At 35.5% G+C, this 17,734-nt stretch overlaps 1 protein-coding gene across 1 annotated transcript in view; it reads left to right on the top strand.

The window, feature by feature from the left end:
* LOC131146123 (hydroxyproline O-galactosyltransferase HPGT3-like) overlaps positions 1 to 17,328 on the top strand; it is a 42,102-nt gene extending 24,774 nt beyond the window's left edge. Inside the window, 4 exon segments of the mRNA XM_058095476.1 lie at positions 12,647 to 12,697; positions 15,983 to 16,054; positions 16,576 to 16,688; positions 16,940 to 17,328. Of these exon segments, the coding sequence (XP_057951459.1) occupies positions 12,647 to 12,697; positions 15,983 to 16,054; positions 16,576 to 16,688; positions 16,940 to 17,103 (400 nt within the window). The 3' untranslated portion in view covers positions 17,104 to 17,328.
* Positions 17,329 to 17,734: the final 406 nt, after the last annotated feature.

Below are 17,734 nucleotides of genomic sequence, written 5' to 3'. Positions count from 1 at the left end.
CTTTGTGTAATATTTCAACATTTTCCAAAGAGACTTTTTAAAGAGAAGTAGGGTAGCTATAACCTGATAACTGAAATACCTTTATTATGACTATATATATTTAAATGTCATGGTCTATGCTGTGGCGACCACTTTCCTTTAGTATTATTGCTTTGCTAATGATCTATGTTTTTTGCTCTTTCGATTGTCCATCTTTTGGTCTTCAAAGCTGGCAATGATGTTGCCTGATAATTGTTAAGGATTACAGGTCAAATTTGAAAGAATTGGGGCTTGATTCGCAATTAATCAATTTACTGCCTCTAAATGCTATCTTGAAACTTTTTTATGCATGTGATTGAAGGTGAAGCATGTGAGCAAGCTTCAGTTTTTGTTCTGCCCATGTGTCACTGTCAGCCTGCTATTAATCTAGTTTATAGAACTATGGCATGTGGGCATGCTAGATTTCATCATTGACCCCTTCCTGTTTTCAAGCCTAATATGTCCCAAAGATCAGGGTTTCCATATGTTGCTTCTTTCATTCTGAGGTTAAGTTCTTTACTTTAATGTGAGGCTGTGCAAATGGCTGGTTTGATGATTTGGTGTTTAAAATATTGGCCTGGTGGGTAACTGGTTATGACGTTTCCCTTCGAAGACTAGTTTACTTCCGTATAAAGTCATCAAGAGTGGATTTGTCTTGCAAGAGAAGTGGTGTAATGCTAATATTGGAGCCGTACTTTTCCATGAAAGCTCATGGAAATTCATTTTGCAGGTATCTTGTCTTTTCTTTCCCTGTATAAAACGGAAGATGGCTGTTGGGTTTCTTTTTGGGAGGATCATTGGCTTGGATAGCTATGGCTTTTAAAATTGCAATCTAGATCGTAGAGCCATAGGAACGACCTATGTTCATACTCTACCAAAACGATTGTATTCTTGTGAGAATCACAAATTCTTAGGATTGTGATAGGGATGGGTAGGATTGGTGGGATCGATGAGTTCGTAGAAGGATTTTGGTAGGATCAGATCCAACATACATTTATATTTTAAAATTATTTACTGAATTACTTGTCTAAGAGGCTTGGTTTTTGACCTGTATTAATCATGAAATGGACAAATTAAGAAGTGATTGATTTGTTTTATATTAATGAAATTATGACTCAATGATTTATATTTAGTTTGTTGATGATTATTAAGTGGTGCAAACTTTAAACATTAAGGTAGCGTGTGGTTCACAAAAATCGGAGTCGGAACTAGAATTGGGATTGGAGTGGACTGGAATTGGAAACAGAATGTCAAATTCCTCTCTCATGTTTCATTTGACACAGAATTGGAATTTGAATTGTATTATAGTGTTTGGCATATGTAGACATATGAATTGGAATGAGTCTAGTTTATCAACTATGGCACTACATAGCATAAAAAACTTATGCAATTAATTTAATGTGGAATAATAATATTATTCCATATTAAATAATAATATTATAAATATAGTTGAATAATTGTAAGGTATCTTCCAAAGATGATAGTTGATCTTGATTGTTTGATTCTTCGGGTGTTTTTTCTTGTGAATCTTTCTGTGAACTCTTGATTGGTACCAATTTCTCCTTTCCACTCTACAAAGTTATCTAGAAGGTCAAAATCCCCCCTAAAATCAGAGTGTTTCTTTGGTTGGTTGTGTTTAATAGGATAAATACTAATGACTTGCTGCAGATGGATGAGGAGACCTTGAAAGGCTCTCTCTCCTAATATATCTATGCTCTTTTTTTATTGTTCAGAATCTGTTTGACATCTTTTCTTGCATTGAAATTTTGCATGGAAGGTTTGGAACATGCTATTCAATTATTTTGGAAAAGGTTGGGTTTGTCCTAGAACAGTGGATGAGTTATTGGCAATATCTTTTGTGGGGTTTGGTAGGAAGAAGGAAGAAATTACATTATGGAATTGTGCTTTATTTGCAGTGTTCTGGGGCTTGTGGAAGGAACTTAACTTGCGTGTGTTTTCAGGGAAGAAGTTGCCATATTGGTTGGTGTAGGAAAAGGTTCATTTTATGGCCTTTTTATGGTGTGTGGGCTATGGAAATTTCAAGGGGATGGATATTTCAGATGTTGAGTGATTGACAACCTCTTCTTTGGGCGTGCTGATTTTCTTTTGCTGTCCTTTATATATATATATATATATATATATATATATATATTTCTGGGGATTTCCAAATTCCGTTAAGGAGATGTCTTCTTTCTTGATTGTATATTCTTTCTCTATCTAATGAATTTCTTTTTCTATAAAAAAAGGCATGAATATATAGTTATTATATAATATTATATTAAATAATAATTTTTTATAATAATATCATTATCATCATGTGCTTGATTATACTTTTCACATTATATTTTATCATATTTTTAGTTATTATTACAGTTATTATATTATTAACTACGTTACTAATATCACATTTTAATGCGTAATTTATTAAATTTAAATAAAAATCGCTGATATTATATAGTATTATAGTAAAATATATTATTTAATATAAAATAATATATAATGAAGCAACAACCATAGCATTGTATCTTTGTTAAGATTTGATTAAAATGAATGACCTAACTTGAAGATAGGTCTCTTCCTTTATGTATAATACAAATTAAATACATTATAATGACAATAATACCCTTACCAACTCTCACTAATTAACATACTAACACACTCAATAATAATATTTCTAAAAGACATATGTAACCTCTAACACTCCCCCTCAAGCTGGAGCATAAATGTCATATGCTCCTAGCTTGTTACAAGTGAATTTAACACGAGCACCCCCCAATGCTTTAGTAAACAAATCAGCAAGCTGCATGTCTAACTTCACATAAGCGGTTGTAATAAGCTTCTGCCCAAGTTTCTCCCAAACAAAGTGGCAATCAACTTCTATGTGCTTTGTCCGCTAGTGAAAGACCGAGTTGGAGGCAATATGAAGAGCAAGTTGATTATAACATCAACTTCATAGGATGAGAATGCGAAAAACCCAATTCTTCCAACATGTTCTTCAACTAGACAAGTTTACAAGTAGTGTGAACGAGAGCTTTATATTTTGATTCAGCACTTGACTTTACCACCACAGTTTGTTCCTTACTCTTCTAAGAAATCAAATTGCCACCAACCAAGATACAATATCCAGTGGTAGATCTCTAATTGGAAGGTGATCCAGCCCAATTTGCATCTATATATCCATGGATATAAGTGTAACCCTGATCACAATATAAAAGACCTCTTCCAAGTGCACATTTGAGAAATCGCAATATGCAAATTACTGTGTCCCAATGACTTGTCCTCGGAAAATCTAGAAATTGACTCACAACACTTGTTGCAAAAGATATATTTGGCCAAGTAACTGTGAGATAATTCAACTTTCCAACAAGTCTCTGATATTTTTCAGGATTAGGTAGCAAAACATCCATATCTGGCATTAACTTACTATTAGGATCCATGGGTGTATCAACCGGTTTAGATTCCAACAAGCCCATTTCATCCAACAGATCAAGAACGTACTTCCTCTGTGACACAACAATTTCGATGCGAGATCTAGATACTTCTATAACTAAGAAGTATTTCAACGGTCCTAAATCTTTGGTCTGAAACTTAGTTTGTAGAAAAAATTGAGACTCTAAATACCTTTATATCATCATCACCTGTAATAACAATATCATCCAGATAAACGACAAGAAAGATCCTACCTGATGAAGTATAATGATAAAACACAGAATGACCCATAACACACTGTTGAAGACCAAACTCAAATACTACAATGCTAAAATGACCAAACCATGCTTTGGGAGACTGTTTTAAATCATATAAAGCCTTCTTGAGCTAACACACTAAACCTAACTCCTCTTGAGCAACAAATCCAGGGGGTTACTCCATATAAACCTCCTCCTCAAGGTCACCATGCAAAAAGACATTTTTCATGTCTAGCTAATGCAGAGGCTAGTGACAAGTAGTAGCCAACGAGATGAACAGACATACTAATGTAAGTTTGGCAATCGGAGAAAAAGTGTCAGAATAATCCAAACCATACACTTGAGTGTATCCCTTAGTAACAATACGGGCCTTTAGACGAGCGTCAGAACCATCAGGGTTGACTTTCACAATGTAAACCCAGTGACAACCAACCACAAACTTGTTAGGAGGAAGAGGTACCAAGTCCCAAGTACCATTGTCATGTAAAGCCTTCATCTCTTCAACCATAGCATCCCTCCACCCAGAATGGGCTAAGGCTTCTGAAATAGAATGAGGAAGGGTAGTAGATGATAGAGTAGTAACAAAACAATAATAGGAGGGTGGTAAGGAGTTAGAAGAAACATAGTTCCAAACAGCATAATGAGGATCAACATCATGGGAAGTATGATCATCAGACGAGGAAACCAAGAGCGTGGTGGTAGAAGCTAGAGGGGACTCTCTTCCTTGGAACCGCCATTATGAATACACTTGCAAATTTTGGATGATCAAGACGATGAGAAGGACTCAAACTACATGGAGACTCAAAGAAGGTAACATTGGCTGAAACAAAGAAGCGATGCAGTACAGGACTATAACAACGATATCCCTTTGAGTATACGAGTAGCCCCGAAAGACACATTTTATAGCATAAGGATCCAACTTATCCACCGCAGTAGTTATTTGATGAACAAAGGACACGCACCTAAATATACGAGGAGGAAGAGAAAATAAAGGTAAATTAGGAAAGAGAATGGAGTAGGGAATTTTACCACAAAGAACAGAGGATGACATTCTATTGATCAGATAACCAGTAGTAAGTTTAGCATCCTTCCAAAACACTTTAGGTAAATGCATTTGATAAAGTAAGGTGTGAGTGATTTCAAGAAGTTGTCTATTTTTCCGCTCTACGACCCCATTTTGTTGAGGAGTGTGGGAACAAGATGATTGATGAACAATACCAAACTGAGTCATACAAGTAATGAATTGTGCACTAAAAAACTCTTTAGCATTTTCACTTTGAAGTATTCGAATTGGAAAACCAAATTGAATCTTTATTTCAGAACAAAAGATACAAAATACATGAAATAACTCGAAAAAATATTTTATTAAATATAACTAAGTCATTCTTGAATAATCATCCACAACGGTTACAAAGTAACAAAAACCCAACTTGGACACAACCCTACTAGGACCCCAGACGTCTAAATAAACTAACATAAAAGGGCTTGTGGCCCATTTATTGACTTTGGAAGCGAAAGAAACATGATGGTTCTTTCCCAATTGTCAAGACTTACAATCGAGACTAGACACAGAACTCAAACTAGGAACAAGACATTTTAACTTTTCCAATGAAGGATGACCTAGGTGACAATGAATTTGGAAAGGTGTTGCAGCAATAGTGCAGGCGATAGAAGGAGATAGCAGCTCAAAGTGATAGAGTTCACTAGCTTCACGCCCTTTGCCAATCGTCTTCCTCGTCTTCAAATCCTAAATAACCATAGAATCAGGGAAGAATGTCATCAAACAATTCATGGTCTAGTAATTTTTCTAATGGACATGTTGAAAGGAAATTTGGGAATATATAAAACCAAAGGAAGAGAAATAGAAGAAGTGGGATTTATAGTCCCAATTCCCTAGACAAGAGCGACACAAGGTAAATTTGCAAGTTATTGAAGAGTGGAGAAAAAGCTAGGTATACCTATGATATGATCAGTGGGAGCAGAGTCTATAACCCAAGGACTAGGACGAGAAGTACTGGATGATAGGCATACTATGTGATTACCTGTTTGGGCAAGAGATGCAATGGGAAGAGAAGCTCCTTGTGATGCTTGATATTGCTGGAACTTGGAATACTCTTCCTCTAACAAAGATACAGTACATTGCCCCCCACTTGACCCCAAAGGTGAGGAGTTGATGGTGGCTGCATTGGCTGCCCCCAAAGGTGTGAAGTCAGTGGTGGCTGCATTGGCAACATGTGAAGGTCTGCCATGAAGATCCCAACACTGCTCAATAGTATGATTATTCCGTCCACGATTGCACTTGTGAGGAGTACCTCTGCATCGTCCATCTCTACCACTATGAACACTCAAACCACCGCGATAACTTTTGCGATTGTTTGGCAGGGAACTAGAATCACCCTATGTAGGAAAGGCTGTGCACTTAGAGCCAAATGCAAGAACAGGAGAATGCGTGCTGAAGGAAGCACGAAGGACACAAGAATTAACATCGGCAAATGATGGCAGCTCGACAATACTGAGTATCTAGGACGGAACTGCTTCAAACTCAGGTCTCAATCCTAGTCACGAAGAATTGTCATATGCTCCTTCTGCTTCTACATCTCATGAACATCAGCAGTTATAGGCATGATCTTAAATTTCCATGAAATTGTCAAAATTTCCGGTTTTTGTCACCTTCGAAATTGAAATGGTAGTCGATTTCCGTCTTGTATAATTTACGTCGAAATCTCAATGAATCATCTGAAATTTCTCGAAATCTCAAATTAAACAATGCAATGAAATTTCCTCGGAATTCAAATGAGAGATTTAGGAGTGAAGTGAAATTTCTCTCTTAATTTATTTTATTTATTTTGATCAAAAAAATATTATTAGTGCTTTTGAAAATGTATGAAAATATAAACTTACAACAACATTTTATTTAACCATTCATGTCTAAATTATCATTATTTGTATAATAAATAAGATTTAAATGATTTATGAATTTCATCTGTATTAATTGATTCACTAAATATGTTTAATGTACATTATCTTACAAATATGTGTGATGCACATATTATATTACAACTTCTCCACCTCATACACAGCATAGATTTATTTACTTGTAATATATTAGTCCTAAAACTTACATTATTATGTCTATTAATCATTTCTAAACCTTTATAAAAGAATTCTACTTTACTATTGATTTCCCTTATTTTTTCAAATCGAAATCAAAATTTCCGTTGAAATTTCCATACTTTTGGAGTTTCGAAATTTGAGTTGAAATCAAAATTTAAGACCTTGGTTATAGGTTGCACGACGTTAAGCTCCTCATGAATACGCTTCATCTCTCCAAAATAATCTGCAATACACCTATCTTCTTGTTGTAACTGAAAATACTCCTAGGATAAATCATACATACGTGTAATGTTACTAGAGTATAGAAGCTTGACATAATCCCAAATCTCATTGCATGTATCTAGATGCATACATGTCTATGCAATCTGTGGCTCCTTTGAATTCCATAAAAGGGAAACAATCAAGGCATTTTTTGAACCCACACATATTTTCTCTTCTCATTAGAAGAATCAAATTGGAGCAAGTGGTCCGATTTCTCTAATCTGCTAAATAAATCCAAACAGCTTTAGACCATTGAACATAGTTCTTTCCATCCAACTATTGAGTCATTATTTGTGGCAGTGATGTAGGAAACAAATTTTTGCAGATTCCATCCCAACACTCGCAAAACAACAACCATGCCAAAAGCAAGAAGAACAATCAAAACTAATCGGGACAATCACAAGCTATGTGAAGCACTAACACAATGATGGATGAGGTGAACTACTCACGGACGGATATAGCACTGCCACAGCACTCACAAATCAGCAACCATACCAAAAACAAGAACAATACATAATTGGGACAATCACAAACTATTTGAAGCATCGACATAACCATGGACGAGGTGAACAACTCACTGACGGATATAGGACTGCCACAGCTTCACAACTGAATGTATGAACGCTGCCACAGCGCCAAAAAAAAATCACAAAGAAGCCTTCACAAAATACTGCAAGTGCATGGTTGAAAAAAGGTTGAATTTTTGAGCAAAAAACTGACCTAACAGCTTGATTATATTGTCTAAAGAAGGAATCAGAGCATGGCAGAGGAAAAAAAAGAAAAAAAGTGGCCGGAACTTCATTCATGCGCCAATGCGTGGAGTCGGTCCTGGTGGCATTTGGTCAGCGCGTGGGGTGTCCTCGAGCGATGGGGTTTTGTGAGGTGGGTCATTGGAGGTATTTTTGGGTGTATGGTTGATTTGTGAAATAATATGGGATGGGGGTGGATCTGGGAAGGAAAGCTGCAGGAAGGGTTTAGGTTGGATCACGCTTTGATACCATGTTAAGATTTGATTAAAATGAATGACCTAACTTGAAGATAGGTCTCTTCCTCTATTTATGATACAAATTAAATACATTCTAATGACAATAATACCCTTACTCTCACTAATTAACATACTAACACACTCAATAATAATGATACTAAAAGACATATAACGTCTCACAATTTTATTATACAATAGTATTGTATTCTTTTGTATATTGATTATTAATTTTATTATATATTTATAATTATTGATATTAATAGTTAATATTTTTTTTTAAGACTAAATAATAATATAATAAATCAGTAATCATATCACAGTTATATCATAGTATTCTACTATTTAACATTATTATATTATTTTTTATTGGTTATAATATGATTATAATGATATCATAATATGAATATTATTTTTGAAATTTATGTAATGTATATCATATTATAAAGTATAAAATATTATATTATAATATGTATGTATGTGTAGCATATTTTTTTTGTGTATTTATGTATATTTGTCTATGCATTATTGTGAGTAGGGTAATACATATTGTGTTTTCGGGAATTGGAAATTGATTCCAAGTTAAGTGGCAAGAATCAAAAAGTGGGCTAAAGGGTCTCATTTCTGTGTGGAAATTGAAATTAGATTACTGCAAACTAAATGCGAGGAATTGGAATTATCATTCGGATTTTAATTCCGATTTCTCGAGTTGATTCTCAATTGCCAAACACCACCTATGAATGAATACTCTTATATTATACATCAATGCATTTGGCAATAATAATGATTATGGTCTTAGAGATATTAATGAGACAATTGATGGCCTGGGTGCTGAGATTAATGATGATGGGCTAGCTTGATAGTTTTGCTTTTGTTTGTTGACATTTATCTTCTTCTTTTTTTCCCAAAAAAAACATGTGATTCCATGTTGTATAGTTTTGTGTTGATTGATTTATGTTAAACATTATGTTTTGTTTTTCTTTATAAGTATTTATTTATCTTATTTTCATTATAAGCCAGGTTGATTGAGTTAGGAACGCAGCAATTTGAAAATTTAGTGATCAAAATCCTACCATAGGGCTAATTATGAACGAAATGGCATAGAAATGCTTTTTTTCATATTTATTTGTATGGTTAGTAAAATCATGCAATCCTCATTTGCCAATCCTGCTGCTAACCATCCACTTATCTTACATAGGATCCCAATTTTAATAACCTTGTGCTGAACATTTTTTTTCTAATGCTTTTCCTCTCGTTTTAATTTTATTTTGCATCATGATGTTCCTACTACTGCATTTTTTAAAATGATTGATAGTGATTGTATTTCTCGGGGACTTCAATTTTTCTGAAGGAATCTTACTGATAGGAGGCTGAAGAGCTTTTCTCTCCTTAGTTTGTTGGAGTTCTTTCATTATTCCTATAATAGGGATGTCAGAATCTGGGGTTCAGAACCATGTAGTTTGTTTCTTTTAATTCTTTTTATCTTAGCCTGATTTGTTCTCTTCTTATTCTTTTCCTCTTTTTAATCATTCATGGAAAGCAGAGACGCCTTCTAAAGTTAAGGCTTTTCATGTGGATGATCATTCCTAATAGATTTAACACCAACAATCTGTTGCAGATTTAAGGATCTCACAATGCTCTGTCTCCCTCCTGATATGTGTAATGTGTTATGCCAGTGGTGACACTAGTGCAAATCTTTTTCTTCATTGCTTTGTGGCCTTGAGTTTACAATACAAGCTTTTTGATTTATTCGGAGATTGTTGGGTGTGCCCTAGTTTTTGGAGGCTTTTCTGCTAATTGTTTTTAGAGGTTTCAAGAGGTGTGTAAGGATGTGAGGAGATTATGGTGGTCTGCAGTTTTTGTTTCTTTAGGTGCTTGGCTAGAGAAAGTGCTTGTATTTTTTGTGATTGCACTTCGTCCATAAATATGATTTTGGAAAAGATTGTCTTTTTTGTTTTCTTGTGGGTTTTTTTCTTCTTGCTGTTAGTCTTTTTTGCTTTGTCATGGGCTTTTTCTTGTGGTTGTTTTAGCAGTGTTGGTTTCTATAATCTTCAAGTGATTTTCTTCTCCTTATAGGTAATCTGTTTTGTTCTAGTGCAATTTCTTATCCTGCTGGTATATTGTTTTCTTCTCTTAAGAAAGTTTTTCTTCAAGAAAAAAAAAATCATAAACAAATAACTGATCAGACACCAATGATTATAACCAATGATTATCTATCAATTCGGCTAATAAGTTTGGTTATGTTTACTGCATTGACTGACAAAGGAATGAAATGAAAATATCAATTCACAACTGAAATAAAATTATGAAACAGAAACATTCATCTAAATTGAAAAACTAAAAATAATGAACATAAAAATAGAAAATCTACATCACACCAAACATAAATAAAATCAGATGAGAAAGGAAAGTGGCCAAGAGTCTTTCCGCATGAGAGGATCTTCAAGATTCGACATCGATTTCCTTCTTGGGCAGAGAGAGATGTTTGGTCTTGTCACGCTGAACTGAATTATAGCAATACTAGGCAGTCTTTCTGACAATATAATATTGTAGGTCCTCCATTGAATGCTCCCAAATTTCTTAGTAAGATCTGAAGCCATAGAAGTTCACAAACTTGATGTGCTGTAGCCATGTATACGGCCTCTTCCCTAGATCCAGCCACCAAGTCTTATTTTCAGTTTGCTATGTGACTAGATTTCTGCCTAAAAACTAGCAACAAGCACCTATCATCCATTGCGCTCAATAATTTCTATTTTGAGATTGTGAGTAGGAAACAAAATCTATTTTCTTTGAGCAGATTCACATAATCTCAAATTATGATGAGCAAGCTCAAGATGATAGATATGGAGATCATGCATAGACTTACTAAAACTTGTGAGGGAGTAGTAGTAAGTTTGCGAGTGACAATCGGTGAAGATTGGTCCTAATATGCAATGGATGACGTATAACAAGCTGTAGTAGACCTTTAGTTGAGCAGCTGAACAATGTGCAGTGGCTAAGTAGCAGGCCATGCACCGGCAGGCGGCTGATCTGTAGCAGAAGGGTGTTGATCAATCCCTAATAGAAGTGAAAAGTATATGAAAAAATGGATGAATTTTTTCTCTGTTTAGCTCAGTCCAAGTCTGACATCGACCTTAGGAAGAGGAAATGCATGACCTTATTGGTGAGGGGGGGATGCCGTTGTCAACATGGCCCCATAGGGTTTTTTATGGGCCACTTGACTTGGTGTGTGTACATCTTGGCTCTCATATTCCACCAACTTTTGGGACCAGGGATTACAGTATTACACAGCTCCCATGACATGTGCAATATCTGGCATTGTATGGTGGGATATGCCTTAGTTTCCCAACAAGCCTCTGGTATCTCTCCTCTTATCATCTGGGTGACCAATGCCATTGCTAAGCTGACCGTTGGCTTCAATAGGTTATTAGGTTGGTCTGAAATCCAACATCCCCATTTCTTCATGGAGGTCATGAATATACTTCCTCAGAGATGAAGGCACATCCATTGGGTTGGGCAACTTCAATCCCAAGAAAGTACCTTAAAGGACCTACATCCTTGTTTTAAGCAAAAAATGGTCCACAAGTTTTTATTATCTGCTTTGCATAATTTGACCCATGTTGAACCTTGATATGGGTTTATTGAATTTTATTGGTTTGACTAGTTCATCATTACAATCCTTTAATCCAACAAATAGGAATTATACATTTCAATTCCTCTTCTTGTGCTAGCAAAGTCTAATTATATATACATAAACAAACACACACACAGACACACACACACACGCACGCATGCACGCACACATAACAACAACAACAACAACAACAAAACCAAGCCTTAGTCCCACTAAGTGGGGTCAATTATATGAATCATTTTCCGTCAATTTATGCGATCATGGACCATATCTTTTGATAGATTCAAGGATATTAAATCCTTACTCACTATCTCCTTCCAAGTTATTTTAGGTCTACCCCTACCCCTTCTATTGCCCCCTACAGTAACTAAGTCACTCTTCCTCAAAGGTGCACTATAAGGCCTACGTTGCAAGTGTCCATACCATCTGAGTCATCCCTCTCTTATCTTATCTTCTATAGGAGCTACACCTAACTTACCACGAATATGTTCATTCTTTAATTTATCTTTCAATGTTATACCACTCATCCATTTAAGCATTCTCATCTCGACAACTTTTACTTTTTGGAACAGACACACACACACATGTATATGGCAGTAAATCAGCTGCAAATAAGAAGATATGAAGCTTTAATGTACGGAAGTGAAATTCTAGGTCACTTTAATCAAGTGGTAGAATATGCTGGTTTTTTTGAGTCATTTGTTCTCCAACTGTTTGATCCTTTGCCACATTTATGATTTCATACTAATATATAATATTGAAAAGCACTTTGCAAGAAATATTTGGTCTTCGCAAATTGCGTATTGTTGTTTCAGAGTATATTTAGTTTCCTTTTGCTTTTTTATTTTAGAAATTGGCTTGATATTTGTTTTACACATTTTATTTTTTATTTTAAATTGGAATTTACTGGATTTCAGCTTTTGAGCATCAAATGTCTTATTCATTTTTCAGGGGAAGGGCATGGTATGAACCTGACTGGTGGAAATTTGGGGATGAGAAATCGTAAGTAACTGGCTCTTGGATTGGAAAAACCATTGAATATGTTGATTAGGTGTAGTTTATCTTCTATTGAGTACGACTAGCTTCATATTTTGTTGGTAGCATCATATGGAATTCAGTTGCATTCTCAATTTTGATATGATTCTTATTGAAATTTTCATATGTTCTAGTTTGCTATCAAGCAGAGGGGCTGAAAAAGAAAAAGAATATTTGGATTCCTAGGCCCTGCCTTATTGACTTTGATTTTCAGATTTTTGTGAAGATGGAAAAAAAAAAAAAAAAAATGTGGCTGATACATTTTTTGTTGGCTTTTTGAAAATTGTTTTCCAAGAATGTTCTTGAAGCAGGCTCATCTGAAGAAATGAGATTCATTTATTTTACGAGTTTTCTAGAATGGAAGTGAGAATGGTGGTGTTTTCTGCATTTCCAGTTTATTTATTTTTTTCCATTTTTAAAAACAAGAAAACATTTATGAACCAAATGAGCCTTTAGAATGCTAGGGTGCTAAAGTAGCTTTGGAATTTTGTTATATTAATCATCCTTTGTGGTCTATACCAGCCATTTTAGGTCAACAACAGGGAGTGCATATGTTTCAGGAAGTCAAAAACAAGTTCTTTCTCTCTGTACTTTCTGGTTCTGATGAGGAGCTAGTGCTGCTTGTGATGTAGGACCAACGTCCAATGCGAAACAATTATAAGAGGAATACGGAGGAGGCCTTTTCTAGGCTTATAATGATCGGAAGCCTTAATAAACTTATATGTATACTAGGATCTATTCCTAAGAGTAGAATAGTCTTAAGATGCAAAAAAAGGGAGATGAAATTTATAGTAAGGGTGCGATGGAATACTCTCTCGCAAAACTTTATTTTCTCTTTCACTTTTTATTGCGCAATGGAATTGTTAGAAAAAGACATTAGATTTAAGCAAGCATTCTATTCAAATTGAAGGAACTGTTGGCCCTAGAGTTGAGTCTAAAGGGGGGGTGAATAGACTCTTTCGCGTATTTTCGCTTTTCTCTACAAAATATAAAGTTTGGCAGCATGCAAATGATTCTATCACAATAAATACAATGTAAATCATGCACAAGATATAAATTAAAGAGAAGGGAGGAAAAGCTTAACACCGATGTTTAACGTGGTTCTGCCCCTTGCGTACGTCCACACCTTGAGTCACACCCAAGGTTTCCACAATCCACTAAACAAACTCCTTCACAGGAGAAGAAGCCTTTACACACGGGAACAAATCCCTTCAGGCTCACACAGAGCCTTCTAGTAAGGTTCACCAAGAACCCTTGCAATTCGGTTCACCAAGAACCCTTGAACTAGGTTCACTAAGAACCTTAATACAACAAGATGATAAAAATGATTTACAAAACAAATGCTGCTTGATCACATTTTCAACTTCTCCTTCAGCTCTCGTAATAGATCCAAGGTACTAAAATCCTCTGGTACTAGGAATTTTTCAACCATGAATTTGAATATTTTCTCCATTATTCCTACAAGAATGACTAAAATTGTATTTTTTATATTATTTCAAGCTTATACTTATCTAAAAGCCTCTAGAGTCTAAAACTTCTTTCCATTTTTTAACTTAGATTACTCCACCTCCTATTTCATCAATCAGGACAATATCATCTGCAAACAATATACTCCAATTTCATGTTTATCCTAACACAGCAACCGCTGAGAGGATGGCAGCAGTCCTTGCTGGTGCTGGGAAATCCTCTCTCTCTCTCTCTCTCTCTCTCACACACACACACACACACTGCTGGGCTTTTAGGCCTATGACAAAGCAAATATACTTCATTAATCTCTTGTCAAGCGATGATCTTTTTGTGTTGATGAAAAGAAATCCCCCATGGAAGCAAGTCTAGATTAAGGGAAATCCTTCAATCTGAGGCTAGAGAAACTTGGAGGAGAGACATTTATGATTATTTAGGAGAAGAATCAAATTTAAAAACAGGGTGTCAAATTGTCATTGCCGGCTGTTTGGTGAACTGTTCAAAGTGTGACCTTGGTTACTCATTTGGGTAGCTTTGTTCAGAGGAAAAGGTTTAGTTGATTCAAGTATCTGGTGGCAATTAGACCAACTCGATCTGGAAAATTTGTACAAATGGATTAATTGATTTTCGTTCCAGGGTAGATATTATATGGATGGAATACAAGGGTTTTTAGGGCAGCAGGAAACCATCCAGAACGATCAAATAAGGATGATAAGTTATTGGTTTGTGCTTCATTTGGTGGAAAAATGGCATCTTCCAGAGATCAGCTTCCCAAGTTGGCTTGTACTTGTTTGGCCACCTCGATGGGTTGAAAGGAGGAGCTGGTGGGACTGGAGAATTTAGGGTTAGCTGGTATGCAGGAGGAGAAGGGATGTGTGGGCTGAGGCAAGGTTGGGCTGCTGGTAACCAGTGATGGGCCATATGGGGCCTAGTTACTAAAAGATGGTCTAGGTGTACAGGTGATTTGGACTTGGGCTGTGTACAAAATTCTTACATAAAAGGACCAACTAGTGTGGGCTTAGGGGATTTGGGCCAGATTTTAGACTTTCAAAAAGAATCAGATATGCTTAATTGGTAGGCTTCAGTTAGCCCTGTGCATCCAGGCTTGAAGTATACATTGCTGGTTATGCCCAATTGTGATCTGGCCTAAGATATGAGTGGCCCATTAAATCAGGCCCAAAATATGCATAAGCCTCTGGATTGTGTAGGAACTGACACATAAGTAACACCGTACTTGGGTGACAATATAGTGCATCATTTGAAACAACAATCTAACCTGCCTTCATGTAGTTTTTGCTTTTCCCAGGTAATGAAAGTGCAATTCATGTCTTGTAGCTGAGGGAACCATATCATAGATGACTAGTTTTACACTAGCTCTCAACTACCAAATGCAACCCTCCTGTTTTATTTAGACTTGGGACTCTGTGGAAATAGTCAAGATGGAAGCGCGGCACGCACGAATATGCTTTGTTGCAGATTATCCTGCCAAATTAAAACAATGCCCCTGGTATATTTTCTTCTGATAAATCTTAGTAGTTATGTAGGACTGGCTCTTTCCTGTGCTGGCCAGCTCCTTGCGCTGGCCTTTCTGTACATGTTTTTTTTTTTATAATTATGATGCATTGATTTTAAGCTATAATGCAGCCATTGTATTGGTGGTCGGAATGAATTGAATGGTGCAGAACTAAATTTCTTTTGAATTAAAATTCATCTATTGTATGCTAAATTGGTAATTCCAGCCACTGCTATAATGTGAAACCTGATTATATCTATCTTTTCTTCCTTTAGGTACTTTCAACATACTGCTGGTCCTCTGATTATACTTTCCAGGAATTTGGCTCAGCACATTCACGTAAACAGGTTTATTATTAATAACCTCTTGGCTGGGAAGAAGGATTTTCTTTGAATCTAAATTTTCATTTCTTTGAACCTGATTATAAAATTGCGTTGTTTAGGGTATTATGATTGAGAAGTGACCTAGTGCCCCCCCTTGGATGAAGCAAAGTTTTGAAACTATTCATGTTTAATCACACATTCAAATAATAATTGCCTAAAGTCGATAAAGAACTTGATGCCTTGGTTCCATGCGCATTTTTCCAAAACCACTGCACAAAGTTTCCCTGAATGTGAATCATTGATTGTCAGAGGAGTCTGATTCAATGTTTATCAACATGACTTACAAAATTTACTTTAATTTTATTATTTGATTTTTAGAAATGAGACTAGAAACTATGAAGGTAAGCTGATTTCTGCAAAGCTCTAAAGCGAAGTTGCTGATAGCTTACCATAACCTATGCTAATCAGACTTGGAAATAGCCTAGTACTATCAGTATGCTGCATCGTTTTAAATACTCATAAGCTCGCTGAACTTATATGTGCAGCGCATCTCTAAAGACTTATGCTCATGATGATGTATCGTTGGGTTCATGGATGATGGGTCTCCAAGCAACATATACTGACGATGTTCGTCTGTGCTGTGGCAGCTCCAGAAAAGGTGAACTTATTACTCTCATGTTATTTATCAGTTTACCAAATAAATTTTGAGCAAACGGATTGCTTCTTTCGACTCTTTTTGCTGGCTCTTGTATTGCATCTTGTTCAGAAATAATATTTAGCAATTATATAGCCCAAAATTGCCCCAAAAATGTGCGTTAATAAATTTTTTATTTTTAATTAAGGCTATCACAACTAATCTTTAAGCTGGTTTCCATTTCTTAATGGGTTGCACTTTGTTGGCTTCTGCAGACAAGGTGTGTAGCGTGGCTGATTGTTTCTTTAAATCAGTACTAACGGCTAATGCTTCCGACTTTCTTGGCTGGCTGTTTATGTCGGCCATTTGGGGAGTCCTGCGGGGTTGCCAGCAAAACATGTTTTGTTGCGTTTTGAGTCGCAGTGAGGGATCTCTATGAAGCATATCAGATGAATTCACCGAAAATTGGATAGATACACCGGGAAAACAAGAAAAACAATATATCATGATTTTGCAGACAAATGTTGTGGGACGTTTGATATATTGTAATTGGGTGTTTGTCCTTTTTATCCTTTTTCCTAGTGAATAATTTTGTTTATGAAAGAAGTTCTGTTTTGTTTCATGAGAAAGGGAAATGTAATGGAATACATTGGGAACATTCAAATTTTCTTGGTATCCAATCATACCTTGAACGAATCAATGCATCAAAACTTAAAAAGATAGTATTAAAATATTTAATTTTTTTTTAGAAAAATATTTGGTACGCCAGAATATAATGGAATGAAAAAAAATGTAAAGTGAATGTACAAAATTATATAGATGAAATCTGATCCATTTCATTTTTGGGACCCAAACAAATAACACATGCTTGTATGAAGTGAACCAGTTATTAGCTTGTAAATTTTTTAAGAGCTATACATTGTTTAATGCGAGAACTTTGATGTTATAGTAGACTTTTCGGTGATTAAATTGAGATTTTTATATTAGAAGTCTTATATTTGAATTTTAAGAGTGTTGTGAACTAAATTGAGATTTTAATATTGGAAGTCTTAGATTTGAATTTCAAAAGA

This window comes from Malania oleifera, chromosome 13 (assembly GCF_029873635.1).
Source record: "Malania oleifera isolate guangnan ecotype guangnan chromosome 13, ASM2987363v1, whole genome shotgun sequence".
NCBI lineage: Eukaryota > Viridiplantae > Streptophyta > Magnoliopsida > Santalales > Ximeniaceae > Malania > Malania oleifera.
Note: the sequence above shows the minus strand (reverse complement) of the source record. Positions and strands in the feature narration are given on the sequence as shown.